At 37.2% G+C, this 18,944-nt stretch overlaps 3 protein-coding genes across 5 annotated transcripts; 2 read left to right on the top strand and 1 right to left on the bottom strand.

The window, feature by feature from the left end:
* Nucleotides 1-857: 857 nt before the first annotated feature.
* On the top strand, nt 858-14,003 carry RB195_016099 (uncharacterized protein; the record flags this gene model as incomplete). 2 transcript variants are annotated; one of them, XM_064207104.1, is made up of 26 exons in its annotated part: nt 858-950; nt 2,177-2,363; nt 3,251-3,348; nt 3,428-3,496; nt 4,354-4,460; nt 4,904-5,006; nt 5,063-5,165; nt 5,336-5,409; nt 5,469-5,577; nt 5,654-5,748; nt 9,451-9,524; nt 9,611-9,767; nt 9,920-10,012; nt 10,072-10,164; nt 10,243-10,344; nt 10,496-10,564; nt 10,622-10,715; nt 10,873-10,954; nt 11,241-11,403; nt 11,722-11,811; nt 11,925-12,040; nt 12,596-12,668; nt 12,790-12,909; nt 12,982-13,122; nt 13,268-13,343; nt 13,842-13,855. In XM_064207104.1, the coding sequence occupies 26 exons, from the start codon at nt 858-860 to the stop codon at nt 13,853-13,855; spliced, it is 2,595 nt and encodes an 864-aa protein (XP_064062986.1). The 2 variants fall into 2 exon arrangements, with proteins under 2 accessions (XP_064062986.1, XP_064062985.1); XM_064207105.1 differs by lacking the exon at nt 13,268-13,343 and having other exon boundaries at nt 13,842-14,003.
* A 2,895-nt stretch (nt 14,004-16,898) lies between these two features.
* RB195_016098 (uncharacterized protein) lies at nt 16,899-17,572 on the top strand (the record flags this gene model as incomplete). 2 transcript variants are annotated; one of them, XM_064207102.1, is made up of 3 exons in its annotated part: nt 16,899-17,017; nt 17,073-17,202; nt 17,489-17,572. In XM_064207102.1, the coding sequence occupies 3 exons, from the start codon at nt 16,899-16,901 to the stop codon at nt 17,570-17,572; spliced, it is 333 nt and encodes a 110-aa protein (XP_064062983.1). The 2 variants fall into 2 exon arrangements, with proteins under 2 accessions (XP_064062983.1, XP_064062984.1); XM_064207103.1 differs by lacking the exon at nt 17,489-17,572 and adding an exon at nt 17,324-17,344.
* A 791-nt stretch (nt 17,573-18,363) lies between these two features.
* Nucleotides 18,364-18,944, bottom strand: RB195_016097 (uncharacterized protein; the record flags this gene model as incomplete). The annotated part of the gene is made up of 3 exons (XM_013440771.2): nt 18,364-18,522; nt 18,681-18,818; nt 18,876-18,944. 3 exons carry the CDS (start codon nt 18,942-18,944, stop codon nt 18,364-18,366), a joined length of 366 nt encoding a protein of 121 aa, XP_013296225.2.

Below are 18,944 nucleotides of genomic sequence, written 5' to 3'. Positions count from 1 at the left end.
CGCGTTGCGCTTACACAACATATTAGACGTCGATTGTATTTTCTGATTGTGCAAAGACCTAGATAATAGCTTTTAGCCATCAATCCACAACGGTTACACATATGTAAAATTTCATGAAGAAACTTCTGAAAAAAAAGACATGAAAAAGTACAAAACTAGACGTATAATCCGGCTTTAGACTTATAATTTATGACATAATCTTGAGTTACGAAACACGAGCAAGGTAGTATTTAAGTGAGGGGGAACTTTATTTTGTTGGGGAAAAATTGTGAGACATTCTGCTTCATTACTGGTCCAAAATTCTACATTCTTCTTGTTATGCTGTATCACGGAACGAATGCTTATTAGAAAAGCAGCATTTCATTCAGAAAAAGAGGGGCAGACCCTGAAATTTCCCTTCCATATGTCTATACTCCTATCCTTCTTATAGAAACTTGCTGAAACAACTGTACATTTGGATTTCCCTGCATAAAGAAGCAACGAAAAATCTCCATTCTGAATTTCTCCCTACGATATCGATTTGGATGTGCACTCGCCGCCACGCGTTATTACGTCCTCAAATTCGTCATTGGGTGGGCGTCACCTACGGTATAATGGTTCGTATGCTGGTTGCCTTCATAAGGAGTCTGTGTTATGAGTCATATTTCTTCTTAGCTTCTTTTTTTCAATTTTGTAGTTTTTAATCATTGTCTACTGGGTCCTTCTTGCACGTTTCTTGTTTTGTATGCACACATCACATTTCAAGTCGTTTGTCCTTCCGCGGAATATCGTTGTAACTTTTCTTCCACATTTTTAGGTTGTAAAGATATCATCTTTGTCGTTTTCTACACTATAAAACTGCAACGTAATTGCATCAAATGGTAGTGCGAGCATCGTTGCAGTCTTCTTTTAATTTCGACCAAGTGAAAACAAAAACCGTCGAGAATCTAATCTTCCAGCTGATAAATGATGTAAGTATTTTTACAGCACTAGCTTTTTTCCCGTAAATTTGTTTTTTTTTCTTTTGGACCGTTTGCGAAGTTGGATTTTTATTCCATATATGTTTTTTATAAGATCTTATTCTTGTGATTTTCACTTGTCGTAGACTCTCTTGGGACTTGATTTTGATCTTTTTTATGGAACCCTATTCCTTCTAGTCAACCCCTTTTTTTAAATTTTGTAACTGTTGAAACGGCAAATATGTATTTTTTTATACTACAGGCTTGCTTTTCGAGTCTTAAAATTCCTCCTCACAAACTATTTATGAGCATCCTCACTTGCTTCTTTCTTCTTTTCCGGTGTTTGTGGTGGTTCCTATCAGCATCGGATACGAAAAACCTGAATCTGATTCATTCTTTACTGGTAGAAACTCTTCTTTTCCCCTATTCCATTTTTTAAAATCAATTTCTATGGTTGCGAATCGTTTATTGATGTGTTTGTGGGTGCATTTGATTCTTTCATTCAAAAACAAAGCGAAGGGGAAATCAGCGTACCTGTTCAGAGTCGGGAAGTCTTATGAGTAATCGGGTGCAAACTTTGGTCCTTGTATGAACCATGTATTTGTATTGTATAATCATGCACTCACTATTGCTTTTCGTATTTCAAAATGAAGTGAGGTTGATATCTTTATGCAAAAATTGCATGAGAGCTTACATAGACGTCTTGTACATATCATATTATTATATTTTTGTATTTTTTCCTTTTTTCGGCATTTCAAAGTTTCCTACAGTCCCTTCTTAACGATCGTTGCTCGTTTTTTCTAATGTCTCCCGAAGAATTGATTCCCTTAATCTAAATATAGCTGAATATATAATATAAAATTTCCGTTTTGAACATTGGAATATTATAGCCGTTGTGAAAGATAGACGATACGGCCGTTTCGGATAGGACATCTAACCACAAAACATAGAAAAAAAACATGGCTAGCGAACGGCTTGTGCAAACACGCCTCTTCACAACGCATATTTCCACTCGAGGACACAAATCCTATACTTGATACACTGTAGTAATACTTTTAAATCATAATATTAATAGCTAAATGCTATCTTCACTTGTCTAAGAAGTTCCATAATAAATTTAGTTATAGATTCTGCAGATTTAGATTGATTTGTAGGAGTTGGTAAGATTCTTCAGTTAGAATTGTGCTGATTTGGATATTGGTGGTGTCCCTCCCCCATCTCTAACACTTACATTTTAGGTGACAAACATCACTGAAACATTTCCTCTACAACCTGGACAAACATCCGAAAGTCTTGTTGTGGCGGTTGAACGTAGTGTGCAACAATTTCTTGACCAAGGTGATGCTGCTATACGATCGTGTCCTTTGGCGCATGGGTCTGCTCTGGAGACGTTGACAGATGCCTTAGTCGAAGTTCGAGACACTGGTTAGTTAATAAATAGCCTTTTTTTGTGCCGTTGCTACTTTCTTATGGTTTTTTCGTATTGTCTGAGCGGCCCATCGTCAAGACCTTTAGAGGTTTTTCTTTAAATGGCTGTCATCGCTTCTAAGAAAACGGTGTTCTTGCACAAAGCGTTCTAGTTTTACTTTTTGATAGCTTTTTTGTTACTCTTTTATTGTTTTTCATTCTTCCCCTTTATCTTTTTCCGTTTAACCTATATTTTCTTGTATCTTAAAATCGTTTGATTTGCTACTTATTCTGTTTGATCAAAATTTGATTTGCTAACATTTTGCAGCTGAGATAATGGTTTTTTATTGGTAGTTACATAAGATTTTCTTGTGTGAATATGTTGTTGTTTCTTCTGTTTACATTTAGCAGATCATGTATTCCACTTAATTCTCTGAAAGATAGACTGTCAGAGTTCTATAAAATTGGAATCAAAACAATGTGGACATTGTTTTGCTCCAAAGTTATTCTGTTCCTTGTGAAATTCTCCAAAAAGAAAGCACAGCGTTCCGTAAAGAAAAGCTTTCAAATTTTTCATTTTTTTGCATACGATTTTAAAGTAAAATACTTTATTGCGCGTAGCTACGTGCTGTGCTATTCCGTCTTGGACTGACCCGACAGTGTGCATATTTTTCGACCACGGATGCGGATATAGCGTCTAGTTTTTATGCTACTAGCTTTCATGGAAGAGTTTATTTTGCCTCCCTCAATAAGAGTTTCTTTATAACTGCACTTTACCAAGGCCGCTGCTCTGTTCTGAGATAACGATCAGTTGTAGGCGTAAAAGTGGTGGTGTACTCGTTCCTCACGAAGCACATTTTCCTTGAATATACGAGATACCTACCCTAATCTCCAACTATGTTTAGGCCAATCAATGTCGTTTGCTGGTCGTGATTTCATTCGCGACAGTTCGTCCTCACAGCGGCGAGCAAGTGCGATCAACGCTGGTAAAACATTGCTGCAAGTAAGTTTCCTTTAGACTATTCTATTTTCTCCGCTTTTATATTTGAAAGTACAAGTTTTTATATGCCGATTGTTTTGAGGCCGTCGCTCATTTCCTCATTCTCGCGGATTCAATTGATGTGGCTTTCATTGTTGAGGGCATCGATAAGGTCAGCATCTTACTTTTTTTAAAATTTGTTTTATTTCCAACGTCTCATCTTACTTGACATTTTTATATTTTATTGCTCTTTAACAGGATACAGGAAATTATTTTTGCTTAGAGAGAATGTTATGAGTGGGTCTCCATCATCCCCCACTCAAAGCGATTATGTTAAACATGTTTTCGTGTCCCCATCTTACTAATCAATACGAAATTTCATTGTGCTCCTCGAGTCCTTGAGTTGCGTGTTTTGCGAGTTTTTTTGGGATCTTCACGCACTAGTCAACTACAAATCTTCTTCTCTGTCTTTTATTATTTCTAAGCTTTTTTTCGTTATTTTCTTCCGACTTGCATTAACTGCTTAGATTGAGACTACCAAGGCATGTTTCGAGTGTTTCTCTTTTTAAGAATAGCGAACAGAATTTATCTTTTGATCTGTATGCATTTTCTCGGAAATGTTTACCGGAAAACTAATGACGACATTGGACGCGTCCTTGTTGTGGTTTTATTAGCCCGTGATCATTTGTCTATTACTAAGAGTACTAACTGAACATATGGTCTCCGTAATGTAATTATCTGTAATTTAAGGAAAGTGCTATGAAAACAATGCGAAAGGGTAGAACAACGGCTGGGTGTCCTTAAACTATTGTTAGAGTTTCGTTTTGGGGAAAAAAGAGATTCTGCATAGTAAAAAAAAACGAATGCTATCTGATGTGTGGAGTGCAATTCATCTTTTAGCTACCGGCGAGTATAAGTGACCTTTGGGGAGTTCATTTCTTTTTTTTTTGTCTTTATTTATATTTATTTTTGTCTGGACGACTATCCACACCTTTTTTGAGAGTTTAAATATTGCTGAGTTTGCTGCAGGTACGGACTATTCTTGATGGGATCCGATCAGCAACTTCAAATCAAGAAGTAATTGACCGGTATCAGTTGATGATTGCCGAGATTGAAGAAATCGAAGAAACTGTGCGGTCGGTTTTTCTTTTCATCGTTGAATTTCCTACTTATCACGGGTTTTACTTTACTGTTCGTCCAACTCGTTTGTGAAAAAAGTCTGTGTGGAATGTTCCTTTCCTGGTTTTGCTATTATTTTCTATGATCATGAATGTTTTAGTAATCAATCATAGAACGTTGGTAAATTTGTGTACTTTTTCCTTATCCTCCAATATGTTATATTGAGTTCTGCTCCGGATTTCCTGCCCAAACTCTTGTACTTTGAATGATCAAGGTCCTCGTTCGCATTGCAATATAACTGACTGCTACATAACGACCTCCAGACTTTTTTTTCGTGAAGTTCCATGTCTCTGAATATCGCTGACTATGAACGATCGTAATGTTTTATGACGAAGAATTTTAGGTGTTTGGTTCCAACAATTTGAGTGTGCTTGAGCAAGAAAGATAAGAATCGTTTTAGGAGACGCATTGCTGACCTTCGCGATCCAAACCAGCGGGACGATTTATTAGCTTGTAAAGGACTTTTGAAGTCATCATGCCCTCTGGTGTTTGCTACAACTAAGGTACATGTTTGCGTTATACGAACAAGTCAGAATCACTTGAAATCCATAAACTTTAGGCATTTGTACGCCATCCGGAAAGCGACGAATCGCGGCAAAACCGTGATTATGCACACGGAGAAGCGTTGGCAGCGTTGAATGCTATGGATGCTATCCTTAAAGGTTAAACTATGTTTTTGATATACTTTATCGTAACTGTATCGAAAACAGCCACTCAGTAAATTTGGTACTGTGTTAGATTGTTTTTTTTATTTTCTCTGCTATGCTAAAGTTGTAATATTAGTTATTTTCCAATATACCATTACTACATATTCTGCAAATCATTATTAAAGGAGAAAAGGCTGATATGTCGTTCACTGCTCAAGGGCGATTAGGTCACCTCATCAGTGAACTTGATCAATTCCAGGTAAAATTACCTTAATACTTTTCTGCATTAGTCCTCATTCTTACGTCACGCCCATTCAGAATAGAGTGTACCTCGAACCTGGAACTTATAAGCCCCACATACACCGTCCAGAGTTAGAAGAACTTCTCGAACGAATTGTCAGCGGATCAGCTGCAATCGCAGATTCGGGTATTACTTTCAAATAATTTATTTCAGAGATGTTCATGATTGCTAAAAGATACGTTTTTCTGCTTCATATGTTCAGGCAGCACTCGTGCTGATCGCAAACAAAAAATCGTTAGCGAATGCAATAATCTCCGCCAAGCTTTGCAAGATTTACTTGGAGAGTATGAAAAAAGCGTATGTTTTATCTTCTGATATTTTCTTATTAAGTCTCATTTTGATTTTAGTTTCACTTTACACTTATTTCCTACATATTTTTTTTCTGTCTTCCTAGATTTACCTCTTTTCATAATTATAAAAATTGTGGGATGTGGGACAACCGTTGATGTTAATTTTACGATATTGATATGGCAAAATGTTTGTGCTGCAAATTACGACATCTTCTCCCGTCCAGTGAATCTTTTAATCGGCTTTCTTTGCGGATTCTGTCCGAGAGCACAACGAGTCTGATATCGGCGATTTTGTTTGCATTAGAAAACGCTAGTGTTTGCACATTCGTTTGATTGGATAGGGAGGTGAAGAACTCATGTATTTGAACATTGCGATAGAGAGAGAGATGTTTTCACCTTGTGAGAGGTTAGTGGTGCTAAAAGGATGGGGTCCACATCTCTTAGTCAACCATTATTTCTCGAATATAAGCATAAATGTCAGCAAAATTGCATTTTTCATAACTTATTCTTACACAATTCATAAGGTACAGCTTACAGCTAGGAATATTTGAAACCCAAAATTATACTCGGCTTCACTAGTCGGTACAATGTTCGTGGTGTCATTGAAAATTCGCTCCATTTACAAGTAGTTTCGTAAAAGTGAAACTGTCATGGTAAAGAAATTAAAGAAATATAGCAATCGATGTTAGTTGGTGATTTTTTTCTGCCTGCAAAATTAATTGAACTCCCTGAATCGTAATGAAGAATATATCTTTTTTATTGCCAGCCATGTGCAAACACCACTGCTGCCAACAGACAACTTATCAATGTGTGCCATTGTTTAATTGCTCGGAGATTTTTACAGCTATAATATCGTTTGAAGGAGATTTCTGTTTTCAAAGGGGCTTGTGCGATGTTCAAAACGTGTCCTCATTAATGTAAATAAGGCGCCGTGCGCCATTCGCAGGCAATTGCTAACTAATTGACGATCGTGCCGTTGTCCACTCGTCATGTGATCGTTTTTGCAAGGCCGTTTTTCTCAGGAAGGAGACGTGCACTATTGATAGACTAGGCGCACTGCAGAGCCAGAATAAAATGCGAAGGGTCATTCGAGTGGCTAATCAAACTAACGAACTTTGAGCTGGTATAAAATTAGAATGTGAGTGAACAGTAGTTTTAAGAATCTTCCAATGAAATCCTAGATATTGTGTGGAGTAGTTATGATCATATGCTTCAAAATTTTGGAAGAAACTGAAAGTGTATCGTTTCATCGCATTTGGTTTGCAGCCTTGTGACTCTGACTAACCTTGATATGGCTGCAAATTTCCAGCTATGTAAAGAGAGCTACACGTAGCTCGTTTTTCAAAGTTAGTCGTGGTTGTGACGAAGGGAAAGGTAAATATATGTAAACGTGAGATGCGGTGAGGTTGAATTCCGCTTTGAGATACATACAAACATTTTCGTCGAGTGCATTGATTGCTTCGCGCTAACGGCTTTTGAGGGATTTTCACGCTTGTTTAGCAGTTATTTTCCGCGTGACGAGATGCTTCTCTGTTGTGTCAGCGAAGGACATCGTTCTTAGTGGCAGCTATACCCAGTGGCTAAATATGTCGAGAAAAATGACAGGACACAGCATAAAGAACAGATATAAAACAAAATACAAACAATATATATATATATATATATAAACAAATCCGAAGACGTAAAAAGGTTGAGAGCACAGTAAGCAGCTCTTAACTGCTAAAAATCTAATGTTTGACCTATGCATTGTCACAGCAGTCAGATTCCTGTCCTTTTGACATCACGCTTAATAGATAGATTAACAATCATACATGGTGCGTCGAGCAGATGAAATGGCTAGCTGTCATTTGAACAAATTTATATTTGTAAGATGAAGCCGTTCTCGCTTTTCTTCTCAGTTTTTTTTTTCTTGCCGCAAAAATTGAATTGAATTGTGTGAATTAAACTCTTATTTTCTAATATAACCAAATTTCGCGCCGGCCTCGACATGTGCTCCTCTCCTTCTTTTTTCTTCGTTCAAAGAAAACTTCTCCGCTAGCTTCCTTAAGCTGTGCCTATCAGAGGATATCTGTGAAGAGATTTGTTCCATACATGTGTTGTTTCAGGACAAGTTGGGTTTTCTATGAATACATATTTGAAGCTATGTTTCTAGATCCTGCGCTTACTTTTACTTTTGCGACAAGACGTGACACAGCCCCTAATTACACATGCAGAGCTAGAACTAGATCACTGACTTACATACCTTTTACTTATACTTTTTTCGAAAAGTCTTGCGGCTTATGTTTGTCAGTGTCAAATATTTTATGATTAGCGCGACCTTTTCACTGTTCCGTGCTAAGGCACTCATACATTTCTCCTGTGTCTTTCTTCTCAACGTCGTAACCCACTTTTTTGACCGAATTAAATGGTACCATGTGTCAGCAAACGTTTTTGCCCCCTAGATCGTGATACTTTTCTTATGTTGGTGGTGTAGATTTCGCGGGGTTTTGATTTGGACTTTATGGTGGGGTCCATCCTATGTGTCGTACAGTAGCCTGATATAACATAGTGGAACTGTAGTTCTTATGATGATATTTGTAACCGTTAGCTATGAACTTCTTTTCTTTCCTCAAAGATATGGTAAGATGTTCCCTTGAGATTTCTTTTATGTTGGCGAAATAAGTGTGAGCCGTTCTCTGCACCCTGGTCGTAGATAAGATGCGCTTTGTTTCGTATGCTGAATTGGAGGCGCTGGATAATTGCCAAATACGTTCTCACTGTGTATTAAGACTCTGACGAGGTCAACGACTGGGAAGCGTAACGTTTACGGAAATGTTGGTAATTAGTGAGGATTAAACATAATGATGTGAGACCGCATAGTTCGACTCGTTTGCAAGGAATAAGAAGTGCGTATCTAAAAAGTTCAAATTAGAAAAATTAAGTGTCACTATCAATTGGAATGATGTTTTACTGGCTTTTTTTTGGTGAGTTTCAACGACGAATCGGATGGAAAGTTCTCTGATTTCAAAGTGCATGAGTGTTTCAAGATTTCTTAAGTGTTGGTTTGCTCAAACACGGCGGTGCGATCACGCATACGTAATCACTGGTGCGAATGTCAAGGCTAAAGGTCAATGGGGCGAATCATCGGGGATCATAGAAGGGTTTATCGCAACTCGGGGATTCAACGGATCGTCTAGGATGAAAATTGGTTTCTCATTCTACGTGGGGAGTAACTATGAGAGCTGTTTTATTGAAATGTAAAAATGTATCCAACAGAAATTTGTCTTATCGCTTATGTTGTTCCAAAAGGTTGTAAAGGTGCCGATTCCCTATCAGGAAAGGTTTTTTTTTAAATTAGTTTCTTTTCATCACATGCGAAATAACAAATGATCGGACAATCAGCTTGAAATTATGTTATTCGTATTTTGTTCTGTTTTTTTAAAATTTTCTTTCGTAATTGAGTCGCCGTGAGCGGTGAAAAATGCTGATAATCACCCTGGAAGTCCACACAGCTGTGAACAGCCCAATTTTCTTTGTGTTTTTTTTAGATTTTAAATTCTTAGTTATTATTCTCTGATAGTTAGATGTTGCGTACGTATCGTCAGCTCGTATGATCTGCATATTTATCTCTAACTCCGTTGAAATTTGAAACCTTAGCGTTTGGAATGTTTTTTTTTCGGTTCCTTTTAGCATTCCTTTCCTTTTTTTCTCCAATCGACTTAGATTTCAGTGCGGAAGAGATAACAACGAAGATGTTGACTTGGCTATGGTGCTGGTGGGGCGGAAAGCAAAAGATTTGAGAAGGTACGACCTTAGGAAATCGAAATTGCTCACAGAGGGCGTATTCGAATAAATTATGAAGGTCTTGAACTGAGGGGTCCATTCTCCAGGCATCTGCGACGAGCTGTAGTTGATCATGTGAGCGACGCATTTCTGGATACGAATACTCCTCTTCTTATTCTAATTGATGCTGCGAAGCGAAGAGACAGTGAAGGGACGACTCAGGCTGGACAATTGTTCCTTGAACATGCTAATAAAATAGTGGATGTGAGTTCCTCGCGACATTTGTTTTAGAAGAACTATGTGAAGAACTATTTAAATTATTTTGTTACTATTAAACTATTTCATTTAAACTATTTAAAGTAGCTAAAGTAAGTAACTTGAGTAAACGGTAGTTTCTACAGGTGATTATGTTGTAGGTAGCACACTTGGCTTGTGAGATGTCATCGGACGTGGAAGGTGTCCGAATTATTCGATATACTGCGAACCAGCTTAGGAAACTAGCTCCTCAGGTGCTGAGTTTTTTGAAATTTTTGTCCATTAATTGTCTGATGCCAATTAATGTTCATAGGTGGTGAACGCCGCTCAACTATTATGCCTACGCGGTGACAGCAAAGTTGCACAGGAAAATATGGATTTGTTCCGGGATATTTGGCAAGACAAAGTGAGCTTTAAGATACTTTCTTTAGGAAATTTTATTATCAGAAAGTTTTAATATGCTGGTCTGACCATTACTGTTTAGGTGCGGTTGCTAACAATGGCTATTGACTCGATAATGACCCTTGACGACTTTTTGGCAGTCAGTGAAGCGCATATCGTTGAGGATGCCATGGCTGGTTTACAGGTAAGACTAACTGTAACTAGTCTACCCTACAAATTTTTGCTATATTCTTTGTCTTTTTGCGATTCTATCTTTAGAAAAGCTTCCCTATTTCATTTAAAATAGAAAAAATTACTTTCGTACATTGATTAGTTACGTTAGAGACTCATTTTAGGCTGTTCACGAAGGAGATGGAGACATGCTGGATAGAGCATCAGGAGCGATCCGTGGCAGATCGTTGAGAGTAAGCCTAGTTTTAACTTCATACAAATGTAATCTCACTTATTGGGAACTTTCTTAGGTTTGTTCGGCAGTCGACGCTGAAATGGACGCATTGCAGCCAAGTGCTTATACAGAGCGAGTGAAGTTGGCAACGAGAAGGTTAAGGGATGAGAGTGAGTGGAAACAATATTTGCTCCCTTTTCTGTTTCGCGCTCCCCTGCAAGCTAGTACCGTAATCAGCGTCACATCGAAGTTGTTCTACCGAAATTGCAGACAGTATTTTTACTACTGTTTTCTCTATTCATTTGTAATCGCCCGTCCGATTTCCAGTGTTGAGCCAGTACGCTGTTCGTGCGGAGGCAGTTGTTACCCGATTAGAAGCAGTCGGTCCGAATTCAACTCAGGAAGAAAGGTAAATTTAGTGTCTTAATGTTTGATCTTAGAAGAGACTTGAGTTTTGTTTTGCTCCCAAAAAGTTACTGCAGTATAGAGTTGATATGTCAGTAAGGGTAGGCAACAAATATTCTTTAACTTCATAAATTTTCTTTGAAAAATTTTACGGTTCCTACTTTCTTTCCGATTTTTTTCTTCCTTCTCAGTTTCCTCACCGAAAAGTGGACAGAATGCTTATGCTTTTGCTTTACATCAATGTTGTCTTTTTTTTTTTAGAAAATTTGATCTGCAATAAGGTTTTATAGGGATCGTGACTCAGACGAGTTTATCAACGCCTGCACTCTGGTGCACGACGCAGTAAAAGACATCCGCAATGCACTTCTGGTGAATCGGCATCCAGAAGATGTCGATTCGGATAACGAATATGAGGATGATGGTCAAACGAATGTGCACGATAACACCAGTAGGGTGAGTAGAACTGGGAGCAGTTAGTTTTCTGATTTTTTTCTCTTTGATTGTTCTTTATTTACTTTCTGCACTATTGCGATTTCCTTTAATAACAAGTCAAAGTTTATAAAGCCAAATTGCTGGAGACTTCTGGTTTTGCTACAGAGTTTTGTGGTTCCCTTAAAATTGACTGCTATTCTTTTCGCCGATCTTTCTAAAATACAATATTTCGTATAGCGAACTTGTTCATTAAATTTTCTAATCACAGATTATTAGTAGTGCTTTCTAAATAAACACCTGGATGACTTAACATCTTTGTTTAACTATTTTCTGTTTAAGATATCAGAAGGAGAGAACCAACAAAAAATCATGCGTCGTCTACCAGAGGAGGATAAGAAGAAGATCCAAGAGCAGATCGATGTCTTTAAGGTACGGGCAGAGTTTCCACAGGAATCTTTTTTTTTGTGAAGCTGACTGTAGTTTATAATTGCGTTCCAGGACCTGCTTTGTAGCAATAATTAATGAGAATGAAAAATTTGCAGATCACCCAGACGAAATTCGAACGGGAAGTGGCTAAATGGGATGAAAGTGGCAACGATATCATCGTGTTAGCGAAACATATGTGCATGATTATGACTGACATGACTGATTTCACAAGGTACTTTCTCTCTAGTTTTATTGTTTACGTTTTCACGTGTCCAGCTGTTCTTTTTTGCTCTCTTTTCTCATCAGTCAGAGATCATATAAGATGTATTTCGAATAGCAAGCCAATTGGGTCATCTTTGAAAATGTCCATTATAAATTGGTAGTTTTAGTTCTTACACAGAGATACACGAGATACGCCTTTACCTTTTGGAAATAAGTCACCAGTTCACGGGAACTTCACAGTTAGCTGATCCTGTAGGTTCGACTGAACTTTTCGTTTGGTAGATATCTGCCGCTGTTTGGTTGCTGCCCGCATATTTTGTTAACACATTTCCGTTGATATCACAGCACCATCAAAGTTCTTCTCTTAATACTCATCTGAAATTTTCTACTTAAAATTTACTTTTTGAGTAACCACTAGTTTTTTTTTTTAATTAGTATCCTTTGTTAAGAAAAAGGAAGAGTGCTGCTATTAGTGAGTTTTAATACGTAGAAATTTTGGATTTGCCCTTGTTTTGAAGCAAAAATCCCAATACTGATAATCTCCCAAGGAAAATGCTGTTCTTAGGGGTCATGGACCTTTGAAGACCACGATGGATGTGATTCGTGCAGCACAAGAAATTTCCGTGGACGGTTCAAAGGTAAGTCTTCTTCGCGCTTTATTTGGTCCATTAGTTTCCTCTTATTGCTTTTTCTGGTAGCTACTTACTATTAAATTGTTCTAGTTTTTGAATTTTCTGAAATGAAGCTATTCTTTTTCAGTTAAATGCGCTAGCGAAACAAATTGGTGATGAAAGTGTTGATTCGAACACGAAAGCAGATCTTTTCGCTTATTTATCGCGGATCACGCTCTATTGTCAGCAGTTGAACATCTGTAGCAAGGCGAGTGATATAGAAAGTCTGCATTTGAACGCGCTCTGCACTAAATCATGCAACCATGCATTTCTACTACAGGTAAAAGCGGATGTGCAGCAGATTGGTAACGATGTGGTAGTTTCCGGCTTGGAATCAGCCATGTCGCTTATCCAAACCGCCAGAAATCTTCTCGGTGCCGTAGTTCTGACGGTCAAAGCTGCATATATTGCCAGCACGAAGGTGAGTAAAAAGAAACGGGAAATTCAAAGAAGAGGAAGAAAGGAGTCTCTGCGTACTTTCTTGATATATTGTGGGATAGCTAACAATTGTTTCATTATCTTTGGAACACCAAATTCTATTTTATTTGCTCATTTATGAAATACAGTGTGCACAAAGTGAGCGTGCTCGCATTGAAGCAGCAATGGCATTATGTGAGACGCCATTGTTCGACGATGATGACGGTAAGATGAGGCGTGTGTGTGATGATGTGATGTCACTGATTGGTTTCGATTGATTTGTGGTGTTTGTGAATTGGTTGTGCTTGGACATTGATAGGATACAATTAGCAGCTGTTACAGTCATGTTAAGTTTGCTAGACGTAGCTCTAAAAAACGTAGTTGGTTGTACTTTGTAGTTGTAGTAGTAGGTGCTTTGGTTTTAGCATAACTAAAAGATTGAAAGCATTCTGTCAAATCATTGCGCTACGCTGCTTTTTCGATCATCGATCGATTTCGATCTTTTTCTATCATCAATCAAGACGAACATCTTTGAACATACTGCGCTGTAACATTTGTTTTGGTGATCGAATGTGACACATTTAGTTTTGCTTTCAAAACTAACATTTAAAACATTTATGTAGTAGTTAATAATTTTCTGTTTAGTAAAGTGCTGTTTAGTGAAGTTTGCGTGCTTCCTTACCTGTGTGCATGGAGAATGTTCCTTAACAGTGGATTTTTCAGTTCCGTCGGCATAACTCACAAGCGCCATATGTGCAATGGCGTATGGCTCCACCTATGAAGCAGCCTTTAGTACCGGTACAAAAGAAGCACGGCGTGATTCGTCGAGCAAGTGAGCGACGTCCTATGGCGCCAGCCCGCGCCTTAGCCGAATTTGTGCAGTGAAAGCATCGCGGTCTTCACCTAAACAACACGGTCTACACATTTATCCCAGAATTCCATTTACATTTACATTTACGTTTACAGTTTGCTTGTTGTTGATTTCTCCGTTTACTCATGATATACATTAAAAAGACTATCCCATAAGTCGTCAGCTAATCGATAACTATTCGTACCACATCGGGAGCACGTAATTTTTTCTTGGTTGCCATCCAGTCTGTCTTCTAATTTTTGTGGATGGACGTGCTCAATATGGGCGTGTCGCTGATTAGAACCACCACGTAATTAGTGGAAATGGAAGAGGAGGTGCAGCGATTTGCTGACCAATAAGAGTGAGTTGAAGCCACGCCTCTAACTCGATTTTTGCGATCTGGTGGGGAAAATATCTGTAAATGATTTCTTATATATTGATTCGTGTGATTTAATATTTACCTGTTCTCTTATTTATTGTCAGTATTAACGATATCAAATATGACCGAGCAATGCGTGAGTATAGTCTTTTTTGTTCTTGCTATAATATATGTTTCTGAATTGTTTCTAATTTGGTTTTTTTACTATGCTTTTTTATTGTTACATAAGCGAATGTATCATAGTTTACATTAGAACCGTTGCCTTTTCACTTACAAGAGCGGTCGAACTACTTAACATATGCATTGATTACATGTTGCATTTCAAACATTTCAGATACTATACACATTCTGCTAAATACACAGGTGAATAAAGATGTTAATAACTACAGTATGCATATGAGAGAATGAAGATATCGCTAATTCTAAATGGGAAAAGGAGGACTTCGTGAAAATTAGGGTGAACCGTGCTTTCTTCAAATCTTGCTTTTCTCAGTAACTACTTTGATCCTGATTTGGATCGGATTTGTTAACAGGAGATCGACCAGTTTTTTTTGTTTTTGTTTTTATCCTCTCATTTAGTTCAGACCTGACATTCGGGAAGGATCGGAAGTGGTCCAGGAAAGAAAAGATATCGAATTATTAACGCACGGTCTGAATTTGAATAGATAGTGTTATTCAGAAAAAAAATAGCATTAATTGGTTTAAGTTTCGGCACATTAAACAGTAAATTAACAAAAACCTTTTACAAAAAAAAACATAACAACAAAGATCTCTGTCTTAGCACCTCTCACATCTATTCTGCACTCTATTCGTAGGGATTTGGAGATAAGTATTCTTCCTAATAAGCATGAAATAAAATAAAAAAAACTACATATTTCATAAGTGTGAATTTCTTTATCTTGTATTTTTCAATAAAGTGTACTATACTGACAAAAAAAAGATGTACAGTACAGGTCAAACTGTACTGTACTGTACTGTAACATAACTTTACGACGTCTCAGGATCTGCTAACACATCAGAGCCAAAAAAGCGATGTTTTGGGCGTCTAGAGGCACATTTCAAGCAAAAACAAACAAGAAAGTTATGTGAAAACTCATCGCATCCTGAGAGATAATAGAATGTTGAAAAATTCTGTGACTACTTGCCAGAACCTCGGCTCAGAATAAATGTCGGGTCCTGGTTAAGTGGGAGGAATGACGTTTAACGATTGCGGCATACTTTCGACTTTAATTCATGAATAAATTCCCAACATCCAAGAAATAGGAACCATTAATCTCCTATTATAACAATGTGGATTTCAAAAAAATTATTACACATAGGTTAAAATGATGAGCGTTCCAAAAATTCAAAGAAAATTTTGAACAGATAAATTTCGCTTTTTTTCCAAGCAGTCCAGGTGCTCGCACGGGATTTATTTATTAGTCGAATATAAAATAAGCAAGTAGAATAGATGTAGACAAAGATTGTGGTGGAAAAGCAAAAAAGCTGCATACATAGCTCATTTACTTTCGAATGGTACTTTCAAAATTTAATTTTGACCACCTCCAATAATTCCGACGGTTTGCGACGGATTAATCCGTCGGCAACGGATTTTGGGACACAAGTTAGTAGCGGTGTTGTATCTGACAGACTCAGCCATGCGAATTTATTTTCAGAAAAGTCTAGGGATCGTCGTACATGTTTAGAAATAAGGAAAAGCGAATTGAAAAACCGTCATCTTAGGAAATCACACCAAATCCAAAAATTAATTTGCTTAAGCTCCCCTCAATTGACGTATTGGATTAGTGGCATGGCGAGTTTGTTTTTTTTCCTGCGTTTAAGCGATGACAGGTATGTCAATGATACTCAATTTCGTTTATATAGAATAGCTACGGATCGTATTACCACCTATTACGTGTCCATCGACAGTCGTCAGCCGTTCCAGTGATTGTTCCTACCCGATTGTTAATTTTCTCATTACTTCCCTAAAGCGCTCTTTTTCTAAGCATCCGTGGTCACTTTCAGAGAATTTCACAGGCTTTAGGATCACATTTTGTTCTATACAAACCAATAAGATATGTTTAGTGAAGATGATCAATTTTCTAAGTAAGAAATGGGTGTTTTTTCTCTCTTTTTGTTTTATTTATTTATTTATTTATTTACATATTGAAAGCACCTGCAGCTGTGCCATAAAACTAAAAAAAAAGATGGAACAAGAATAATAATAAAAACATCTTATTATCTTTAATATCTAATCTAATATCTTTAATATTATCTTATCTTTAATAAAATAATATCCTTAGACCTTTCAAATAATAATAATAATAATAATAATAATAATAATAATAATAATAATAATAATAATAATAATAATAATAATAATAATATATAAAATTTTAATATTACATACTCAGGTACAAGATTGCTTCTTCGTTGGCATTTTACTCTAAACTCGAAAAAAAAAATTCTACCGAAAACTATTCTTCGATCGATCACGTGAAAAATTCTCCATCAATAACCCATCAATTAGCTGCGTCAATTTTTCAATCTGGAAATTATTTTCAAAGGCGAAATGCGTCCTCAAACGACTACGAAATGGGTTATAATCCTAATCACATGGATTATATCCGAACATTTAGTAAATGGCGATGATTTTGCCGATATTGAAATTTACGACGTAAATGAACCAAGGTATATTTTCCTCTAAAAATCATTCACTTTGAGGAGAGAAACGATTTTCTTTCAGATCCCGATTGTTGATGGTCGATGGTCATATGTGGTTTCACGCGGGACGTGGAAAAAATATGACATTTAAAACAAGTGGTGGCGGTTCAATTTTCATAGATCAGACGGATATTTCAAAGCTACCCGAATTGGTCAGTTTTTCGCTTTTCGGTCAGATTTCTGGAAAAATCACTTTTTCCTTCGGTGCGCTTACATTCTTGCAAAGATTTCTCGTCTTCATATGGGCCCAGATATCGTAAAATGCTCGTTTAGAATTATGAAAAGGCGAATTAAAAAACTACACCAAATCCGGAAGTTAGTACGCTTGAAATCTTCTCGATTGACTCATTGGATTAGTGGCTTCTGTTTCTGTTCTGTTATTCTGTTTTTTTTTTCTAAATAAGTTCTTATCGAAACTACTAATAATTATAATTTCAGTTCATATTGTTTGGACAAAATATGAACGAAAAAAAGAACACTGGTTGTTTCGAACGGTATTTTTTCTTCATCTTTAGTCCATAGAATATGAATCGAATCCTCCTCTTTTCTTCTACTTCTCTCTTCATTTCTTTCTTTTACAATATCTTTGTCTTAATTTCTCTGCTCCTTATTTCTGCCCTCTCTTTCGAGGGCAAAATGGCACACCATTTAAAAATGAAGATAACTTTGAAAATGGATAACTTATTGCAAAACTAGATATAATTTTTGTTGTTCACTGATTTAAAAAGCTGTTACAAACAGTTCGTAGATTTATTTACGGATCGAACCATGTGGATCCAGAAATTTGCTGATGAATTGAAACTTCCGGAAGATAGAAAATCACCACCATTTTCGGTCTGTTTCAGAAAATATGTGTACCGTACTAATATTTGGATTCAGGATCTGACTACTACTATTATCACTTAATTTCGTGGGTGAATAGTTCCACGACGTATGGTAAAGGGGAGACGCTCGGCGGTGTCGCTGCAGATTTCCTGATAATCGATTACTATTGATTATCTTTTCTGGCGAATATGATGAATCCCCGATAATCACCTAAATCGTAGAGAGCCAGCAGACAGCTATCTGCATAAACTTTGCCGTCACGCTATATAAACATCTCTGGAGATTGTAAAAATCGTTTTTCTACATATTTCTAGAATATTACCTCAGGACTTTTTTCTTTCTCAGTAGGTACAATGAACAATAACATGACACACTACAATAACATACAATAAAATGATTGGATCCAAGGCGCTTGTTTTTCTACATGGATACGGTCTGCATAGGAGGATGTGTCCGTAGGCGTAGAAGCACATATTTATTATTTTGACTCAAGATGGCTTTTTTGCCCCTTCAACTTCCATGTATTTAATCAGATCAGCTCGTTCTCCTGCTTTTTTCAAACCAGCAAATACCATTTTCGTGCCTGGGATGTACTTTTTCGGATCGAGCAGATAATCGAACAATGTCTCACGAGACCAAACAATTCCCTGAAAAAATGCCGTTTCAGCGTTTGAGAAGCGTTCATTCCATAGATCGAACCAACTTAAATAAACTCATTGATTATTGGTGAATTCTCAGCTAGCCAATCACATGCGCTCAGATGTAACTCCTCCTCCGCGATTTCATTTCAGATACCCAAACGAACCTTGTTCTTATTTGCATCCGAATACGTGAATCCAGGTACTGTTCCCGATGTCCGTCCAATTAATCCATTCAGTGAGGGACCAGTCTTAGATGCCATAGAGTCAATAACGTGACATTGTAAACAACGTTGTTTGAAAATCTGAACGGATACTTTAGAGATTTCCAAGCGGTAACACGAGGAGGAGCAGAAACTCACCTTCTTTCCTCTTTCGTAATCGCCTTCGGGTATACCGCCACCCGAATCCGAATCTTTGCCTTTACCCAT

Source organism: Necator americanus, chromosome V (assembly GCF_031761385.1).
Source record: "Necator americanus strain Aroian chromosome V, whole genome shotgun sequence".
NCBI classification, from domain to species: domain Eukaryota; kingdom Metazoa; phylum Nematoda; class Chromadorea; order Rhabditida; family Ancylostomatidae; genus Necator; species Necator americanus.
Note: the sequence above shows the minus strand (reverse complement) of the source record. Positions and strands in the feature narration are given on the sequence as shown.